Source organism: Neodiprion lecontei, chromosome 2 (genome assembly GCF_021901455.1).
Source record: "Neodiprion lecontei isolate iyNeoLeco1 chromosome 2, iyNeoLeco1.1, whole genome shotgun sequence".
NCBI classification, from domain to species: Eukaryota; Metazoa; Arthropoda; class Insecta; order Hymenoptera; family Diprionidae; genus Neodiprion; species Neodiprion lecontei.
The window spans coordinates 26,259,409-26,279,135 of NC_060261.1; the positions used below are offsets into that span (position 1 = coordinate 26,259,409).

The 19,727-nt window shown below is 34.8% G+C and overlaps 1 protein-coding gene and 1 long non-coding RNA gene across 9 annotated transcripts in view; one reads left to right on the plus strand and one right to left on the minus strand.

The window, feature by feature from the left end:
- The window catches only part of LOC107228170 (transcription factor A, mitochondrial), a 150,086-nt gene extending 134,839 nt beyond the window's left edge, over positions 1-15,247 (minus strand). For 5 of the 8 annotated variants that reach the window (XR_006902963.1, XR_006902962.1, XR_006902961.1 and 2 more), the window contains exons 1-4: positions 14,960-15,242; positions 12,210-12,591; positions 9,944-10,039; positions 6,945-7,725 (exon numbers count right to left, since the gene is read on the minus strand). Coding sequence is in view for 1 of the 8 variants with exons in the window: in XM_046732077.1 (XP_046588033.1) it covers positions 7,513-7,725; positions 9,944-10,039; positions 12,210-12,591; positions 14,960-15,030 (762 nt within the window). In the remaining 7 variants the exon portion in view is untranslated. Of the gene's footprint in view, positions 1-6,442; positions 7,726-9,480; positions 9,579-9,943; positions 10,040-12,209; positions 12,592-14,959 lie in introns of those variants that run through there. The other 3 variants (XR_006902959.1, XR_006902965.1, XM_046732077.1) reach the window with 3 other exon arrangements.
- Positions 15,248-15,915: 668 nt separating this feature from the next.
- On the plus strand, positions 15,916-19,622 carry LOC124293059. The gene is made up of 3 exons (XR_006902966.1): positions 15,916-16,048; positions 16,189-16,769; positions 16,903-19,622. It is a non-coding gene; the product is annotated as an uncharacterized LOC124293059 (long non-coding RNA).
- Positions 19,623-19,727: the final 105 nt, after the last annotated feature.

The window sequence follows — 19,727 nt, forward strand, 5'->3', positions numbered from 1 at the left end:
ATGGAACGTGGAAAAAACGTGGCTTTACTTCGTTATTTGGAGTTTCTTCAATCATCGGTTACCATACTGGAAAAGTTCTGAATATCGTCGTGAAAAGTTTATTTTGTAAGACTAGGGGCTACGCCCCTGCGCGCTTCGCGCCTCACTATTTCCTTATACAGTGTCTGTTAGGCAGGTGAATTTATTTGTGCTGATTCGATGACAGGTCCGCAACTGTTGATCGGTTGTTTCCAATCAACCCGACATTGCTATTGACTCCATATGCAGGTCTACTCAGATTGTTTTCGTAAACGAATCCACTCACATGTACAAAACTCCCGATGCCATGTATCCCCAATTGCATTTGGCGACTTATTTAGCTATAGTTATTATTTTCCCCATAGTAGAAGAAATTCATAGCTTCGCTATAAGTAGAATTTCTATGGCTTCAGACAAATTAAAAACTCGTTATGATCTTCGAGCCAGGGATATAAAATTTAATCCCGGAGATTCTGTCTGGCTCTTTCAACCTCGAAGACAGAAAGGACGATGTCCGAAACTACAAAGAGACTGGGAAAGCCCTTACTTAGTGGTTAACCGGATCAAGGATTTACAGGATATAACTCTCCTCGAGTTCTGTTTCATTACTTCTACTGACATGTTTGCCAGTATGATTTATTTGAAACGATACTCAGTCTCACCTCTGCTTGTCGATCTTGAGTTCCGTATACACAATACGCCAGCGCGCGAAAAAGACAATTCCCGTCGGGAATCATCTTGATAATTCTCGTTTGCATGTTTATTTTTTGCGTGTCAGAAACAGATACCTATAAAAATATTTGTCAAAGACTGTTATAAGCAGCCGATGACAGCTGTCGAAAGAAGTTTTGTTTGCTAGATGCTTTTTGTTTTGTTTTTGGCATCTCACCCCACCGCCAACATCATGCGTATACTATTGTCTCTCTATCTAATAAAAAAGTTTCAAACAAATGAACGTAGAAAAAGATTATAATAACAATAGTAAAAAAAGATTATAATAACAATAGTAAAAAAAGATTATAATAACAATAGTATACGCATGAAGTTGGCGGTGGGGTGAGATACCGAAAACAAAACAAAAAGCATCTAGCAAACCCTTTGACAGCTGTCATCGGCTGTTTATGACAGTCTTTGACAAATATCTTTATAGGTATCTGTTTCTGACGCGCAAAAAATGAACATGCAAACGAAAATTATAACGATGATTCCCGACAGGAATTGTCTTTTTCGCGCGTTGGCGTATTGTGTATACGGCACTCAAGATCGACACGCAGAGGTGAGACTGAGGATCGTTTCAAATATAGTGGATAATTGGTCTACATTTGCGGGTTTTATTACAGGTAATGAGTCAAACGGTGCTGTGATTAGGTGACCTGGTGATTACAAATCACATATGAATAAAAATGCAATATATGCAGCTGCGGAAATTTTTAAGATATGTTAAATCGAGTATCGCGAAGAACAAATTCATCCACACCGGATCGGATCACAAAATGGAACACAATTCTCGCTACTCTTCACCGGTGACGGAGAGAGTGGACACTTTGATGTCTTGCAGAACCAAAATAAAATTCAGATAGTGAGTAATAAGTATGAAAAGTAACAATCAAATAATAGTAAATCTAAATATATCACCAAACAGTCAAAAGGACAGCCAGGATTTACGATGACAATGGAGAAAGGAGGAGTTTCAAGCAGCAGACAAGGCGATGAAGATGGTGGATGGTCGGAAGTATCACAAAAGAAAGAGGAAAATAAAATTGTAATTGCGAAGAACCAAATAAGCCATAGAATAATATCCACCAAATATTCGTATAACCAGGAATGAGGACGACCAGGATCGATGTTGACCACAAGAGAAAGAGGTGTTTTGCGGAATGAACATCAACGCAAATATAGAGAAAAAAATAATATAAAGAAAGTGATTTCGGAGAATAACCGGCAGAGCGGCAGTAAAAATAATTCAACGAAGGGTGTCGAAGAATTAGAAGAATCGATTGCGATGATTGATTCGGAAAATAAATCGAGAGGACGACCAACCAATGTGATGTACATAGAAGAGCGAAAAATTAGACGACGGGAACAGCAGCGAAAATATAGGGAAGCGAACAAAAAATATCATACTGGCTTTTCAAACAACGAACAGAAAGGAGGAGTTTCAACCAGCAGACAAGGCGATGAAGATGGTGGATGCTCGGAAGTATCACAAAGGAAGAAGGAAAATAAAATTTTAAGTGCGAAGAACCAAATAAGGCAGAGAATAATAATAAACAAATATTCCTATAACCAGGCAAGAGGACGACCATGATAGATGTTGACCACAAGAAAAAGAGGTGTTTTACGGAGTGAACAGCAACATAAATACAGAGAACAAAATAATATAAAGAAGGTGATTTTGGAGAATAACGGGCAGAGCGGTAGCAAAAATAATTCAGCAAGTCAAGGAGATAGACAGATATCAATAGAGAAGGAACACCAATTTTCAACCAACGAATGGAAGCTTAGATTGATGAAATAAAGAAAAGTAAGTACAGAAGGAATTGAAGTGGACAGCAAGTGCAGGACCTGTCATTAAATGAACATGAAGGAATTCGCCTGTCTACTAGACAATGCGTAAGGAAATAGTGAGGCGCGAAGCGCCGAACAACGAGGCGCGCAGCGCCGAGTGCCCGAGGCGCGTAGCGCCGAGATGGGGTTGGCGCGCGAAGCGCGCAGGGGCGAAGCCCCTAGTTATTATAATCTTTTCTATACTATTGTTATTATAATCTTTTTTACCTGTTCATTTATTCAAAACTTTTTTATTAGATAGAGAGAAGAGATGTGCGAGGCTTCGCGAAACAAAACCGATACTACCGAGTATACGCAGTGGTATGAAAAACACGAATCTGTGTGCTCAGCAAATCACGCAGGATCTTCCGGAAAAATGGAGGTAGACGATATCGTCGTAATGTTTAAACATTCAGAAGAAAAGTACGGCGTAAAGTACGTTAGTTATATCAGCGACAGTGATAGCAAAAGATTCACCGGTATTCTAAACGCCTCTCCTTACGATGGAATTACCGTGACGAAAAAGGAATGCATTGCCATGTTCAAAAGCGAATGGGATGTAGATTGCGCGAGTGTGTAAAAAAAAATAAAGGACTTGGCGGCAGGAATAAGCTAACCGGTAAAATGATTGATAAATTGACGGTATACTATGGTTTAGCCATTCGTCGTAACGCAGATTCGGTGGCAAATATGAAAAAAGCGATATGGGCAACCTTTGATCATTATAGTTCAACCGATGATGATCCGCGTGAGAAAACTGTCCAGGCGGAGGTAAGTATTGGTGCTCTTAGCAGTGCGCTTTCGCGAACGGTGAACTTGCCTCTTATCAACTCGATTATATAAGCACTACCAGTCAATCTTTTAGACGCAATAAAACCAATTTACACAGAACTCTCCAATGAAAACTTACTGGAAAGATGTAAAGGTGGTTTTACACAAAACGATAACGAAAGTTACAATCAACTCATATGGAAAATACGTCCGAAGATTTTACCGAGTGGATTGATAGTGGTGAACATAGCTGCCCATGTCGCTGCATGTATGTTCAATGACGGATGTGCTTCACTTTTGACAATGCTGCAAGCAATGGGAATAAGCTGCGGACGAAATTGTCACGCGTACGTGACGGAAGATGAAAAGCGCGTGGACACGGCCGAGCGCCGCGCTCAATCTAATACTCGCGAAGACAACATCAAACTGGAATTTTAGAGGCTGATACGTCTGCAGGATTGTTGTATGGGCCGGGCATCGATGAGAGGTAATAAATTAGACTTTACCTATGTATACACCCGACTTCAAACTAACGCGTTTTTCTCGAAACGACTTTTTCAGAATCGGTGACCACGATATCTCAAAAACGAGTGTATCGATTTATTTGAAATTTTGCATACATTTTTTTTTATATAAAACGGTAGTCCTTAATCGAATGATTTTTTTTCGATACATACTGTTTTTTATATCAAGGAAAATGAAGTGATTTTTTCACCAAAATTTGATTCATTTTTCAAAAATTAATATTTTATCGAATCCTTCGATTCAGGAGTAGATAATGCGATACAAAAACTAAATTTATTTGGTTTTCTGATTTCAGATGATTGGTTGGGAAGTTACAGTAGTCACCGCGGAAGGCCTCTTTTGATCAGCGGTGCGGGCGATACACTATATCGTTTACATTTATGAATTTTGTCCAATAAAAAAATTATGAAACATACTCAAAGATATACCCTTTACTGTGAAAAGAAAAGTTGGAAATCTGCAACCAATTTTCCAAAAAGAATCACAAAAACACGCCTTTTTTTCGGTCGCCAACTAGGTGTAACCCCATAAATTCAATATGGCGTCTGAAGGACGAGGGGTGGAGTCCGGAAAATATGAATTTAAACTACTAATGACCCCCTCCTCGCCCCCCTCCGCCATGACTATTCGTGATAGAAAATTGCTGTTCCGAATTCATGCATTTTAAACTCCTAAAATGACTGGGCTATATCTAAAATATATTAGAAACTTTATTCGGTATCAGGTACATACATCGTGTGTCTAATGGTATAAGAACGTATATGCCATTATACAACCCTATACCAGATGTAGAGGTAAAAAGGCGTATTTTTACCCCTTTGTATTTACGCGAAAAACATGAGGATATATTCAAAAACTTTGAAATTGAAAAATGGATCAACTAATGGTAAATCGTCGTCAGACTGTCCGTTATATATTTTCATTACGAAGCTTATGAAAAATAATCACGTTCTCTGATGGTGTAAGGTCGTATGCGCCCACACACGACTTTATACCCTTACGTCCGATGTTATTTTCTGAGAAATAAAAAATGTTGAACATTCTTTCTAAAATCGACGAATCTTTACATTTCAAAGGTTTTTAAATCGTTTGCGAGAGAAAAAATATTGGCGGATACGACCATAAGCCGTTACGTCCGATATCTTTTAAAAAATAAAAAAAATTTGTGAAGTAAGTACTGCTTTTCAAATGTCGCGGTTGGGTCGACATGGGCTCTAAACATATCACGTAGTCCGTGACGCCACATCCACACGATATATTATATTTCTGTTTTTTCTTTTTTCCGCTTTGTGATATATTGTCCCATGGCAGCCACGTTATTCTCTATATCAAAACACGTTTCTCTGAATCTGTATTCATCGTGCCTTTGTAATGTTATACTAATAAAAATAACCAAATTTGAAAACAAAATTCTTCTCGAAATTGATAAATCTTAATTTTTTGAAAGTTTTGGCGTCGTTCAAGAAAAAAACACAAAAATGGCGGATGCGACCTTATATTATTTATAAATGTGATAAATAAAAATATATTTTGAACCTGAAAGAGCGTATCCAGCAAACATAAGACCTTTTTACCTTTATTCATTTTTTCGGTTACTTTGATTATAGATATGCGTTTTGAGTGCTTTCATCCCGACTGCCGCGAAAAAAACATTATACGCCCTTTTACCACCAAATTCGATTCCATATTAGTACACAATTTCAACCAGGCGAAATGAGAAAAAATGTTCTCTAAAAAATATGAATTGTGGACTAATTGTGCACAATTTATCTTATTATTCTGGAGTACCAGGAAATTTTACATGATTTTCCCGATTTCTTCCCGGTAGGAAAAATTTCTGGTTTTTCCCGATGCGTATACGCCATATACACTTCAATTCACATAACCAACGCCAAGAACCTCTCTAAATATTCATTTCATCTATTCCCAATCCGCTTCACTTAATTACATAATTACACTTCTTCCCAGTTCTGATAAAGCATGTATACAAACAATTATATACCTTCTCCACCTTATTATCACTCCTACCAATATTCCCGGATCGAGGATAGCGACGAAACCGGACCTGAATTTACCCAAATAACATTTTGGGTGGTTATAGAGGTGGTTTGACAACCGCTTGTCGAACCAACCCCCCTCTATCCTGTAACATGACGATATCCTACCAAGTCGAATTAGAACTTAAAATCGGACCAATTTTAATATTGTCAGAACTTCATTTTGTATCACAATTCTAAGTTCCAATGTTCCTGCATAATTTATGGGGTACCGCGTTATGGAAATCTGGGATGATTTTCTGAGAGAAATGAGAAATTTGCAAAATAATATTAAGGTCTTTCCATAAACCTGCCGGTATTAAATTTTGTTTTCCATAGATTATGTCGCAAAATTTCTAAGAGAAACTGAAAAACTATCAGGAATTTAGAAATTAAGTATATTCGCAGGAGTTTCTGAAAGTTTCGGAAAATACTTTTCACCAAGAAATGTCTGTTTCTAATTTTGGACAGTTGCTTTGTTTCAATTTTCTGAGTTCTCTAAGAAAAAAGTTAATTGGGTCTTGATAAAACGTTTAATACTGTCATTTTTTGGCACTTTTCGATACGTATAATTTTATTTCCATTTATTATCACCAAATGAATTCGTGTTTCTGACGGAGTAGCCTATCTGATTCCGATGTTTCCGTTTTCGTAACTTACATCATGAGATAAATTTGAATCTGTAATGTCAGTTCGAAAATATGTAATTCACTATTTTCTCTTACCTGAGCTATTAATTCAAGTGCGTGTGAAAATGTCATATAAAATAGTACTTAACAAATTGCTTAGTTTGTGACATTCTACATACCTAATACCACGTGATAATAGCGATTACCTTTGTTGCAACTGTTACAAGGTATCACTAATTAAAATAATAAAATTGGTGTTAAAATAAGAAGGAACTACGAAAATATATATGTATGTACATTCAGGCAAACCTGACGTGAGGTAAAGTTAACTAAGGCTGATACATAAGATTATAGAAACATAGAATTGATGTGGCGACAGCAATTGCACCAAAATAAATATACTCTCTGTGTAACTTACTCGTGAGTTTGTTCGTCAAACTGGTGAGCTTAGACTTAAGGGCTTCTAACGTATGACGGGCATTTATTTGATGTGAAGTATGATCTGGATCGATAGGTTTGAGTTGAATATCATTTGTACTAGGCTCATTTTCACTTCCTCCCTGAGGATGAACTGATTTTCCATCAGTTTTTAATTCTTCCAATAAAGTTTGCTGCTGCGGTATGGTTTTCTTCTGAGTTTCATCTTCCGTGATTTCCACATCAATGCACTTTTTATGACTTGTTGTGGCACTTTGTGAGAAATTGTCACTTTGTATCAATGTTTTCTGTTCCATGTCAGTTTGTGTGCACGATAAAAATGTTGTTTTCGTAGCTTCATCGCCGTGCGTGCTATTACTTACACTGTTAAAATTCTTCACTACATTTTTCTTTTCAATACGTGAATCATTCGCCAAGCTCTCACTCTGCTCTATACTATTATGCAGGCTCGTGTCCCAGCCCTGGGGTGTTATTTCCGATTTTGGCCCAGAATACATGCCATTGACCTTACTGACAAAGTCGTGTGATCGGGTGAGACACGCATCATGCTATTCTGAACAATGCTTCGATCCTGTTTTACCTGAACCGAGCTTCTTCGCAAGTGACAATGATTCATCTTCACCCCTCTCTTTCATTCTCTCTTTCCATAATCTCATACTTTCCTTAAACTCTTTCATAGATTTAGCTGCTTCAGTTTCATATGCCTGCCTTTCTTCATCAGACAAAGCCTTCCACTTTTGCAGCATATTTGTCTGCCAGTCCTGAGAAAAAAAATAGTAATTCACATGGAGATAAAATTCAATGTCAAAACTCAATCTCCGTCCTATGCTACGTCCTATAAAAAATTGCATTTTGATGTCTACCAATTCGAATTTTACAAGAGGATTGCATGATGTAAAGATCAATTCGAATTATTCATTAAAATGCTTCGAATGTACATATGTCTACTGATTTGGTTTCTTTCCATTTATTCATGGTCGAATTGTAACGCAATTTCAATTTGATCCACTCTGTAATACACAATTTCGTTTCTTTCCACTTCTAAATGATTCTTTTGAACACATTCAAATGAACCTCGAATGAAATTTAACACATCTCAAACAATTCAATTCATTCGTTTCTGTTTGCATACTACAACGTTTTGAATTCATACGAATCTGTGAATGGCAATAGCACTTTTATAATATCGTTTACTCTTAGATCTTCTTTTTTTAATCTTGTTCAATGCGTGACGAAATATTCCGAATATCTTCGTGGATCACTCTGATTTGATTTTTGAATCATTTAATACATTTTCTTGAGAATTTCGGATTGTAGGACATCAAAACATATCTGTTTGATACGGTTTAATCTTTTTTTGTTTACTGAGATTGTATTGAATAAAGTTGCAAATTTCAATATCTACGGAGTTTTCGAAACATTTAAAAATTGTAGAAAATTTTCTTCGAATTATATTATTAATTTCGTCAGTAGGAAAAAGGTAAAATTTTTTTTTGCATTTTTATGAAACACATACATTGCGATTGTACCAATTTTATGATATTGCTGTTTATTAACAATTTTATTCAAGATTAGCAGCTCGATGCAGCTCCACCTGCTAATATTTTCAAATACTTTTTGTCGCAAAACTATTAGACATAGCCATATGCTTTTATAGAGCTCATCGAGACGTTGAAAACTCTTGAGCATAACTTTTTAATATCCACAAAAGTTAAGTCAGCGTTCGGATAAGTGTGCGATCCCGTTTCGACTTGGCTTACAAATATCCTTATATCTCCAAAACTATTGATCTGGCTGTAACGAAATATAGCTAAAAATCTGGAGAGATGTAGCTATCCATAGAAAAAAAGATTCGTAATCGGTTCAGTAGTTGTGGAGTTATATGGTAACGTATGGACAGACAGGCAGGCAGAGAGACATTGAGTTTTATATACAGGGTGTCTCATTTCAATCAATTCAGTCAAATATCACGAAAACCAAAAGTGTGAGGTAAAGTCACAAAACCTTACAACAGTTGTAAGGATCTAAGGAGAAAAGAAGATGAGAGTGTCAGATTATCCGTAAGTGGATTTGGTTTTTTTTTTTTTAAATAGAGCAGTAAAAGTTATTTGAGATTCTTTGTTGAACTTTGACCATAAATAACTTTTGAAAAAGTAGATTTATCATAAAATGATGACTGACTTTTTTTGTATAGCGTTCAATTCCCTACAAAAATTTGTTCTGGTCTTGTCAGTACATTAATGTGTTGTGGAGTTATAAAATGTCAGAGTTAAACAAAAAAATTTCTCATGTTATTGAAATGTGAAATGGAACAGCGCAATGATGCACCTATAAATATAAATATTAAGACCTCAAAATTGGATAGCATTCTTTGTACGTCATTTGGAACAATATTTTCATCTTGAATTTTGAACAACAAAAAACTGTCTTTTTTCGTACTGTATAATATTACATAAAATCGATCAAACAAATGGTTCTTTGATATTAACTCGATTGTATAATATTTTTCTACCCACCAGGGTGTCTACTGCAATCGAGACTTCAAATTCCAGGAGTATTCCAGAAGTTTCTAGGACTATTAGTTGAAAATTTCTAGGATCTTAATTTCGTCTTCCTTTGAGTTTTTAAGAATAAGGTGAGTTGGTAAGGTGTTGAAAAAAGAAATTTACACATGTGTAGGTATTATGTACACACTTTGGAGGCCTGATGAATTATATTTTCCACAAGAAGGTCGCGTATTACGGATGAAATATTGCAGTTTTCAATCGAAACTGTATCATGTCAAATTTTCCAGCAGGAATCAAACTATTTCAGGACTTTTCTAGGACAAAGTTGAGGTTGGATGGTTTTTTTTTTAAACTTTGATATTTCAGTATTGATTCAATAAGATTAAATATTTCTTCAAGAATTATGATTGATAATTTTTCAAACTAGAGAAGCAATTAGAAAATATGCATTAGAAAACTTATATGATCTTACCCTAATCTTCATAGATCCTCTTTTTTCAGCTGCTGCACGAGCAAATAAACTATAGGCCGATGGTGGTCTTGTTGGGATTCCCAAACTTTTTAATTGCTGAAAAAATGTATAGAATAAGAATAAAGTGATATTCGACTAAACAGAAACATTTGCAGTCTTAACAATTAACACATTCCATGTCACATTGAACGCTTGCAAGATCTGACTTCTTTCAAAAATGTTTCAATACGTAACATCCATGGTATATTCAACAATGACTTCTTTGAGATTATGTGTACAAAAGTGATTGTCTTCTAATCTTCCAGTAAAGAAGTTGCAAACAAAAAAATTGTTGTCTTTCTAGTCATTGGTTGTTGGTTGACAAGACCCATAAATCTACATAATTTGTTGTCATTGTAGTTGACGACCTGGCTTTTCTCTCCCGGACATGATTTGTTTTCGAAGAGCGTGTTATTATTTTTTTTATTTTTATTCTTGGTTTTGTGTATGTCTAATGTCAGTACAGTTGAATTGATTTTGTAGTTATTCATCGCGATTTATATTATAATGTATAAAATTAAATTTGATTGTAAGTAAAAAAAATATTACACTTCTGAGAAGGGCCCTCCTCAAAGGGCCGAAATGTAAAATAAGACTTTATTTCTTCTGGCTGTCCTACGACACCGAATAAAACATTACCATGATATTAATAAGTATCAGAAGAAGAAAAGAATATAGTGTTGATAAATGAGGCGGACTTTTTCGTTTTGTGGTATATACAGGGTAAATCGAACAGCATTGGTCAATGATTTAGCAAAACTGAACATCATAAACTTCACGGCCCATTAAGTCTTCATGACTTTCGATTTCTTCATTAAAATTAAGGTTGATTTGTTTTGGAAACGAGAAAAAATTACTTTCAGAAAGTTCACAAAAAAGGTTTTACATGTGTTTATATCTATATATGTTTTGACTGAAATGACAATTTTTTTTTACAAAATATAGAAGAGATTTGTCATTTATGCTGCTAGACTTCAGGACATGTTTCAGTCGATTTTGAGGAGAAGTATTGGGAAAAATTTGGATAACAAACTCACAATCCTTTTAAAAAATTGATCAGGTCCGTTACCATTTTACGTGATACAAAAATTCTGAATCTTTGAATGTCAAATAAAATGGTGAGGGGTATTATTAGATGAGACTATTTTTTTTTGCAAATGATTATTTAAGAGAACATTCGTGTTAAAAATGCAAGTGCAACCTAAGTTAAAATAGAACACAAATGTCATTCGGTGTGCCATAGACAATATTGTAGGTTACACAATTTGATAAAAATCTCAGAGACGGTTCTATTTTGGAACTAAATTATATATACTCTTTATATGTCGTATAAGAACTTGAGGTTAGCGATTCTTTCGAAAAGAAATTAGCGAATAAAAAGTTGAAAATAACCAAGAATGTGCGTTCACGAAGGCTAGGTATTTTTGACAACATCATAGTTACACAGCCTAACTTTCTTAACTGAAGCGGTGCGAATCGATTAATAGTCAATGACGTTAACAGTATCGTATTGCCACATCTTCCATAACTTTGACGACCAGAGTCAAATCACTATGCAGTTATTTCTGATAATTGAAATCGTATAAACATTTTTCTCCGTGGCTTCCCTAAATTCATTTTACATCGTATTATTATTTACGACTTACATAATAAATCCTTTTCAACAAAAGCCGATGGTAGAGTTACCTTAACACAGTGCTATAGTTAGTCGTTACTGACGACATTGAATGGCATTAATCTTGGAAATTACAAGAGTTTAAGTGTCATTGATCCAAAAAATTTGCAGCTAGTGGAATTTTATAGATATTGCCACACGTAAATACAGAAATTTTCTTTTTTTTATGTAGCAATAATGCGGTATTTTTGCATGAAAGGAGAAAGTTTTCAAATATTTTATTTAGCACTGCATATGGTATTGTGCTAGCTGTAATATTTGCATATCTGTAATGCATAGAATTTAATAACAATTGAAATCAATGACATTTCACTTGGTCGGTAAACACTGACTATAGTAGGGATGGCCACCCGGTTGATCGCGGCTATTAGGCTTATCGATCGCGACAAGGCAAAGAAAAATACATAACTATGTCAAAAAATATTTCATTTAATTCTGTGGTAAAGATTTGAGATTGGTAAATTGCACAGAGTCTGGATAGTAAACGGTAGATTTCGGGTCTAATCAAGTTGGCCACCTAGACTACAGCATCTTCTTAACTATGAATTATACCTGTGATCGTGATTTTCTTTCCATTCGTTTGAGCTTTTTCTCTGCTTCATCGCGTTTAGCTTTTTTAATCAGTTCCTTCTGTTCATCTGTGATCGAATTTTCGTAATTTATCATTGCTTTGCTGTATTCCTTATAAAGGTTTTTACGTTCTTCTTCCAATTTTGATTTTTGACTAGGATCCATTTTTTTGTATTCTTTTGCAATCATTGCTACTATTTCCGGCGATTTGAGATCGGGATACTTTTGCCTCAACATAGGCCGCAGTTGTTGCATGAAAGTGAAATATACAGATAATGGACGTTTTGGTTTCGGTGATAATCCTAGTCGCTCTTCTAAAGAGTGCTTCAACGTTGCTACTGGCTGATAGCTGGGCAAAATGAATCTGGAAGAATAACGGAGAGTAGATTGACAACTGCAGTCATGCCAGTTTTATTAATGAGTAGTTAGTCCCCGCTTATACTTTAGTAATCCTAGGGTAATCAACAAACGCAATGGATTGATCCAGCACTACGATTCAAGTATTGGGGATATTTAGGTACAAAAATGTACTTGATAAAATGACAGAATGAAGAACGAATGAAATCGAAGTTAATAACGTCAAAGTAATGAAACGATAAACACAGAATGGCTATTTTTCTACTTCAGAATAACTTTGAAAAAGTAGTGTTTGCACGATGAGTATGCCAATACTGTATCACAATTTACTGAATTTCAGGCAATCCAATTTTGCAAAATTCCAAGTTTCCCTAAAAGTGCATTATTATAATGATATTAGAAACTAAAACTATATGGAGATTTGCTAAAACTAATGATTGCACAACCTCAAGATTGTCTAAGATTTCGTGAACCACACCCAGCTGAAAGTAAGCACATTTTGCAAACTCAACACCTTCAAAGCTATTGTAAAACGGCAAAGTAATGAATTTTAGTTCGACAATTCATTATGCAAACGTCATTAATTTCTGCCTTATCTGTATAGGAATTATGTAACTTACAGATATTAATTACGTATAAAATAATTTCCGCTAATTGACAGGCACAGGCTGTGGGAACAGGCATTTAAATTGGTTGAAATACACTTCACTATTTGCCCTGAAGTGAAATACTCTGGTGCTCGCATAAATTTGCTAAAGGATCGCAAGGTTTGAATTGATTTATGCTATATTAATTAATCTACTGCCAATTTAAAATTAATCTTAAAACAGTAAACCAAGGGTTCTACAACCAGATCTCTTTCAACTTCCTGATTCTATGTTTTCAGGAAAGCGAGACAGTTATGATATGCACCGCGTACATAAAAAGTTGAGTTTTCAATAAATTTGCATATTTTAACATCTAGAGAACCCTCAAAATATTATTTTCCTGGGTATCGTAATTTCACTTGAGTTCTGTGCCTGTGCAATTAGTCTTGACTTCAAATTACATTTATGTTATTATTTGTTGCTAAATACAACAGACAGATTAGCTGCAAATAATAATGACAAAATCTGTTAATGAGAATTTAATTAATTGGTTTGCTATTCTTAAAACTATTGAAAGTAGAATAAAATAATAAACAAATAGAAGTAAAATAGAAGTGTATTTATCGGACATTGGACTAGAAGTTGATTTGACGAAGGTTGGAATTGAAGTGTACTTGATGAATGGTGGATTAATAGAGACTCGAGGCACAGAGTACGAGTGCACGAAAGGTACGAAAATCTAGATTAGTGGGGATTAGTGGAGTAAGGGAGATAGCTAGTGGCTTAAAGCTGGATGGAAATAGAAGAGGATAGAGACTATAACGTTACTATAAGGAATGTTGAAAAGTTAGCAGGTACAGGCAAGAGGTGGTCGAAGAAGATGGGGAAAACATGTGCGGAACGCCGATCATGACAGCGGAAAAGTTTTTTGATAATTTACACTTTCATTCCAAATATTTTTCAATTTCAGGTGTAAAAAAACTTTTGAATATTCCTTTACCTTTCACGTACTATACCACGAAGGTACTTAGTAAATAAGACAATGACAATAATTCATACTTTAACTACATAAATTAATATTGCATTGTGTCGTTCACAGGGGTAAAAACAAAAACCGATTGTGAGAAAAAATAATCGAATTTAAGCAATAATCAATTATACTCAATTAGTTGGGAAAAATAATCAATTATTCTTGGTCATTCTCGATGAGGTAAGAAATTCACTGTCCATATCTGTAGCCCTCAGAGTGTTTCAAAATACATATTAATCTCGACTTGATTAGGGTAGGCGACATTGTAGCATGATTTATGTGTGACTTGTGTACAATCGCTCTTCAACCAGTTACTGTGCGAATATGTGTTTGAAAGAATCAGAGTAGATTCTCCGTATGATGCTATGCGATGCAGTGTTGCAGCTAATGAAAATGTTTATTGAAATTGATGACGTTGGCTAAGCATTATTTTGCGAATGAATTTTCTAAACAGGAGTATCATGGAAAAAAAAATGGTTTAATTATGAAAATAATAATCTACCCAATAACAGAAGGAATAGGTGTGTGATACATGAAGTGTTGACTACGATAATGGTTATGATTGTATCATTTTATAACTTGGCAAAAGTAAAGACCCTGGCACAATGAGACGAACGACGAGATAAGAATAAAAATCAGCCAATCGCCACGCACCTTAGAAAAGCAACATCAATCGTATAGCTTACTTCTTATTTCCATTTCTGACTATACCAGCGGTTTGAAGGTTATGAAAATTATTTATAGTATATGATGAATACCTTGATGACAAAAGATTCCTATAAGGTCCCATTACGTTACAAAGTTTGAAAAAATTCCCATTCATGGCCATGGTTGAATCGGATCTTCATTCGCACAAGAAACTGCTACTCTTCTTCCTGTTTATATCCCTGTTCCGGTAGATATGTACAATACGTACTAAGCCATACCAAGCCGCGAATACCTAAGGCGACCTCAGCCATGCACGCCATGTATGTATGGACGTGTGTGTGTATGTATCACGTATGTATGCACCCATAGCGGGTGCGTTCCGAAACCATAGATTTATAGAGATAGACTGCGCGGCAGTGTCCATAGACTCATAAGAATAGACCGCGTGAGCGGGCTGAGAAGGCGATAACGCGGTAGAATGAGAAAGCTGCATATAGGCCCACCTCTAACCTTGTTTAATCGCGCATGCGCGGGACACGCGAGTCGTGTATGCCAGTATACTACACTACGAGAGAATGCTAAGCGCGCATGCATGCGATTAGACAAAGATAGCAGGATGGGCCCATATGCAGCTTACTCTTTCTGTCCCGCTATCGCATTCACTAACGGGCTACTTTCGAGCTCGCGCGGTCTATTCTTATATGTCTATGGCAGTGTCGTAGACTTGTAGGCCGTGTTCGAAAATTGACTGACAGTACTGTCAGCAATCTTTTATCTCTTTTGCGCTGCCGAGTTCATGGACAGCTCTGTCTCTGTCCTAGGGAATTTTTAGTACTGGCAGTCAATTTACGAACACGGCCATAAAGATAGACTGTGCGCTCCTATAAGAAGCACAGACAATTACATATAGAGGACAGAGATATACCGAGAGTACTGCTCTCTCTTATCAATCGGCGTCATGGTGGGAGACAACGGAGCAGTGGAAGTGGAACAGCTATAGATATAGGCCCATAATTTCTTTCATAATTTACCGCCACCACTTCCCTACTCATCTCTGCTATTCGTAGCCAGGCGCTGGTATCGCTTGCGGATACATACCGAACTACAAGATTTTTCATCACTTTCAAGAAACAAAGAAATTCCAAATGCAGCGATCTAATTGAAAGCTATATCTTTCTTCTAAGTCTATATCTGATGAGGTGAATAAGAGAGTGATAGTACTTGTCGTTTAATTACTATGCAATAATTAATTCTGATCAGTCACTCTTGACTGGATTGAAAGTTACTTTTTCGAGACAACTTGATTGTTACTAACCCTGATATCGTTGGTAATTTCCAGGCTAGTGGTCCCTTAGACCATGATGGTAGAATTTGTCCACAGAATTCTTCGTACAACTTTATGGTGCATCAAAGGTTGTTTTGTAATATCGCTTTTGGGAAATCATCCACTCAGATACGCTACCTGACGGATCAAATATAAACTACTCTATGCAGGTCAAGCTTAAACTGCTGATACCAAATATAATATGTGAGAAATGTAGTTTAAAAGTGTTAAACTTTTTTTTAAATATTAAGTAATCAATTATTATCTATAAGCTTAGTTATTACTTAAAAAGATCTTAAATTTCAATATTTGATCAAAAAATTTAATCATGGAGTTTCCACCACGAGAAAATAAAAATAAAACTTTCTGCTGCGTGTATGGGTGTAATAGCAAGTCTAGTAAGAACAATACAGTTCGATTTTACACTTTTCCTTCGGCAAATTCTAGTTTTGTAGTAATCAAAAATAAATTTGGTAAAGATGAAGTAATTGATCGTCGATTAGCTTGGATAAAAGCATTGAAAATTGTGAATGAGGTTACACAGTCAAAAAAAGTGTTTTCATTACATTTCACCAAAAATGACTTCATACCAACATGTAAGTAATTACCTATAGAATTTCATTTTATAATTATTTGTTTATCATCAATATGAAATGAAATTTTTTGTAGTGTAATATTTGTCAGAAAAAATAAAAAACAATAAACATTAAATTTTATTTTTCATTGCAGCCAATGTTGCGATATTGCACCCACAATTTCATGCGGTGGATCTTTTAAACGAGAAGTTTGGAGACAGAATGCAATTATTTTATACTCATTATCACAACTAGTATCTGATTGCTGTAGGCCACATTTCATTAGATGTCCCGCATCAAGTATATCTTCACCACCAATAAAATTTTTATGACTAGGCTGAGTATTTGCAAACTCACAAATTTCTTGTATTGAAATTTTCATATTTTATTGAATTTTTTTTTAAAATTCGAGTTTAATAACTGTAAATAAATACACGCTTTCACATAAGAACACGAAAGCTGATTTAAAAATGCGTTTTAGAATAGTTACTGCTTCTGCCGCAAGGAGAAGCCACGCCCCCGGCAGATTTCCCATTACCAAGGTTTTAAATTTTCAAGTTTTCAGAATTTAAAATTAAGTCTTTCTGTAAAATTATAGTACTTAATACAGATGCAAAAACAAATCTTCACGTATGTTGAATTTCATTCAGTTAAATGTTAGTCACCTCGAAGTACCAGTTCACAAGATGAAAGATTATTCTTACGTTTGATGTTGATTAGCTTTCTACTATCAAGTATTGTGCGATGTGATGTTTCTTATTCAAAATTTTTTATTTCATAGTGCCTGATTTAATAACAAGATTTACTTGAAGTTTTGATGGATAAACTTTAATCGAAAACTTAATTTGGTGTTATTATCAATACTACATGATGAATATTTGAATAATTAAGAAATTTGAGTAGCTTGAAACTCTTGCAAGTAAGCTTTTTTACACACTGATTCAATGTGTATAGTATAATGGATGAAAATAATCTTCGCGTGTTCCAAAATCTTAACTAAGTCAAAATATACAAATTAGTAAACTGTAATAAATTATTAGACTAGTTCAAATTAGTTTGATGAATTGCAGAGCTCTCGACGAGGCAAGACGTAGAACTAGTAGTCTTCTGAATCCCAAGTTTATGCTTATGTAATCAAGTAAACTTGGTTTGACAGTCTACAAAGTCTCTTACCAGGCTGCACGCTGCGAATAAACCATCTTAAAATAACCATGATCAACAAAATCATGATTTGGAATAACCAAAACAATTCTTTGCATGTCGAAGTTACCAATGTCTAAAAAAAGTAGTTTATGTAAAAGAATGAGTAATAAATAAATTTGTAAAATATATTAGATAGCAGTTGCCACTCCTTCGCTTGCAATTACGCAGCAGCAGCAGCGTTCAGTAGCACAGGTATAGTTGAGTGTCAAAAGTAGACAGTATTCACTGCTTATATATCACTCCGAATGTTATATCAAGTTTCAATTATGCGTATCAGTAGTATGTTATTTAAATGTATTTTGATGAAGGATGAAGACATTTATGTACATATAGTGTTTTCTTACAATGATTTTTGGTATCAAGTGATTCAATGCATACATTTTCATCAATTTCGACTGACACGGATTCTCTGCACTCGGATTTTTTGAAATCCCCCCGATATGGAGGGAATGTGCTATAGTGGTCGGCTACTTTAAAAAGTAGGCTCAGTAAATGATCACTCAGTGGTTAACCACTATTAATGGTTGGTCACAGCTATTTCGTTATGGAAATTTATTACCTGTCAACTCATTGAAAAAGTAATTATGTCATGGAAGTATAGATGTAAACTAATAAAACATTGTACGTAATTAGTTATAAAAATATGTGGTTACGAAAATTTTTCAAAACAAGATGATAAGTATGGATGAAATGGATAAGTTTCGGTTTAATCAACAACTTTTCTGGTTAAAGAAATGTACACCCAATTCTAGCAGGAGATAAAACAAAAGAAAACTAGTGGCCGATCACTAGTACATTCACCTTAAGTACTTTCCTAACTGCTGTAAAACGATAATGTCGAGATATTTAAAGTTAGGAGCAGCGATTACCAACTACCTTTTTATCATCGGATATTCGAAAATAGTAAAACCAGTAATATGTGACTAAAACGTGAATTATTATTGTAAACGTAGTTTCTTTTCATTGAGCAACATAAATATATAAAACTTGTATTCGTAGTCAAACGAACCACGTATGAAATAAATCCACTGTAATGAAATTTGATGTTCGAGGTCCATTACAAATAATGCATTGAAAATAAATTGTTACAAAACAAAATTATTCACTTATCGCAAGATAGAAACTTGTGAAACATAGTCAAGTTTCATTTTAAAAAAAACCAAAAACCAAGATTCAATACTAAGAAGTACTTTACACCGAAATTTGTTCATTTGAATGTACAACGAGAAATACTTCGATTATCTGATTCACTAAAGATGAAAATAAGCCTTAAAAAAGTGCAAACTTACGTGAGAATGTGAAAGGTACATTATGGTGCAATTCACATACAAAAAAAAGGAAACTCAACTACTAAAAAGGCTTCTTCCTCTACCAATTATATTCTTTTATTATTACTTTAGAGTGCTGATTTTCAATTTTTGTGATTATAGTTAAACTATCATTTGTTACTCTATCGAAGATTAGCTAGTTAAATCAATAACTATAGATTCATCTTGTAAAGTAGATAAATGTGCAATTTAGGTTGCAAATATTCACTCTTTGTTCGGTTAAAATTAAATCTTGTAGCTGTACCTAATTGTTATCAAATAACCATAGTTTGTCAATATTCATTTATCAAATTGTCATATATTACTTATTGTTTATGGTCTGAACATGAAACCGCAATGATCTCTAATGTTTCGAAAAAGTAAACTATGTTTTCCTCTTTGCGGAAGGAAATATAAAGAATTGTAACGGCGACGAGAAGACAATAAAATTGTTATGGAAACAATAATA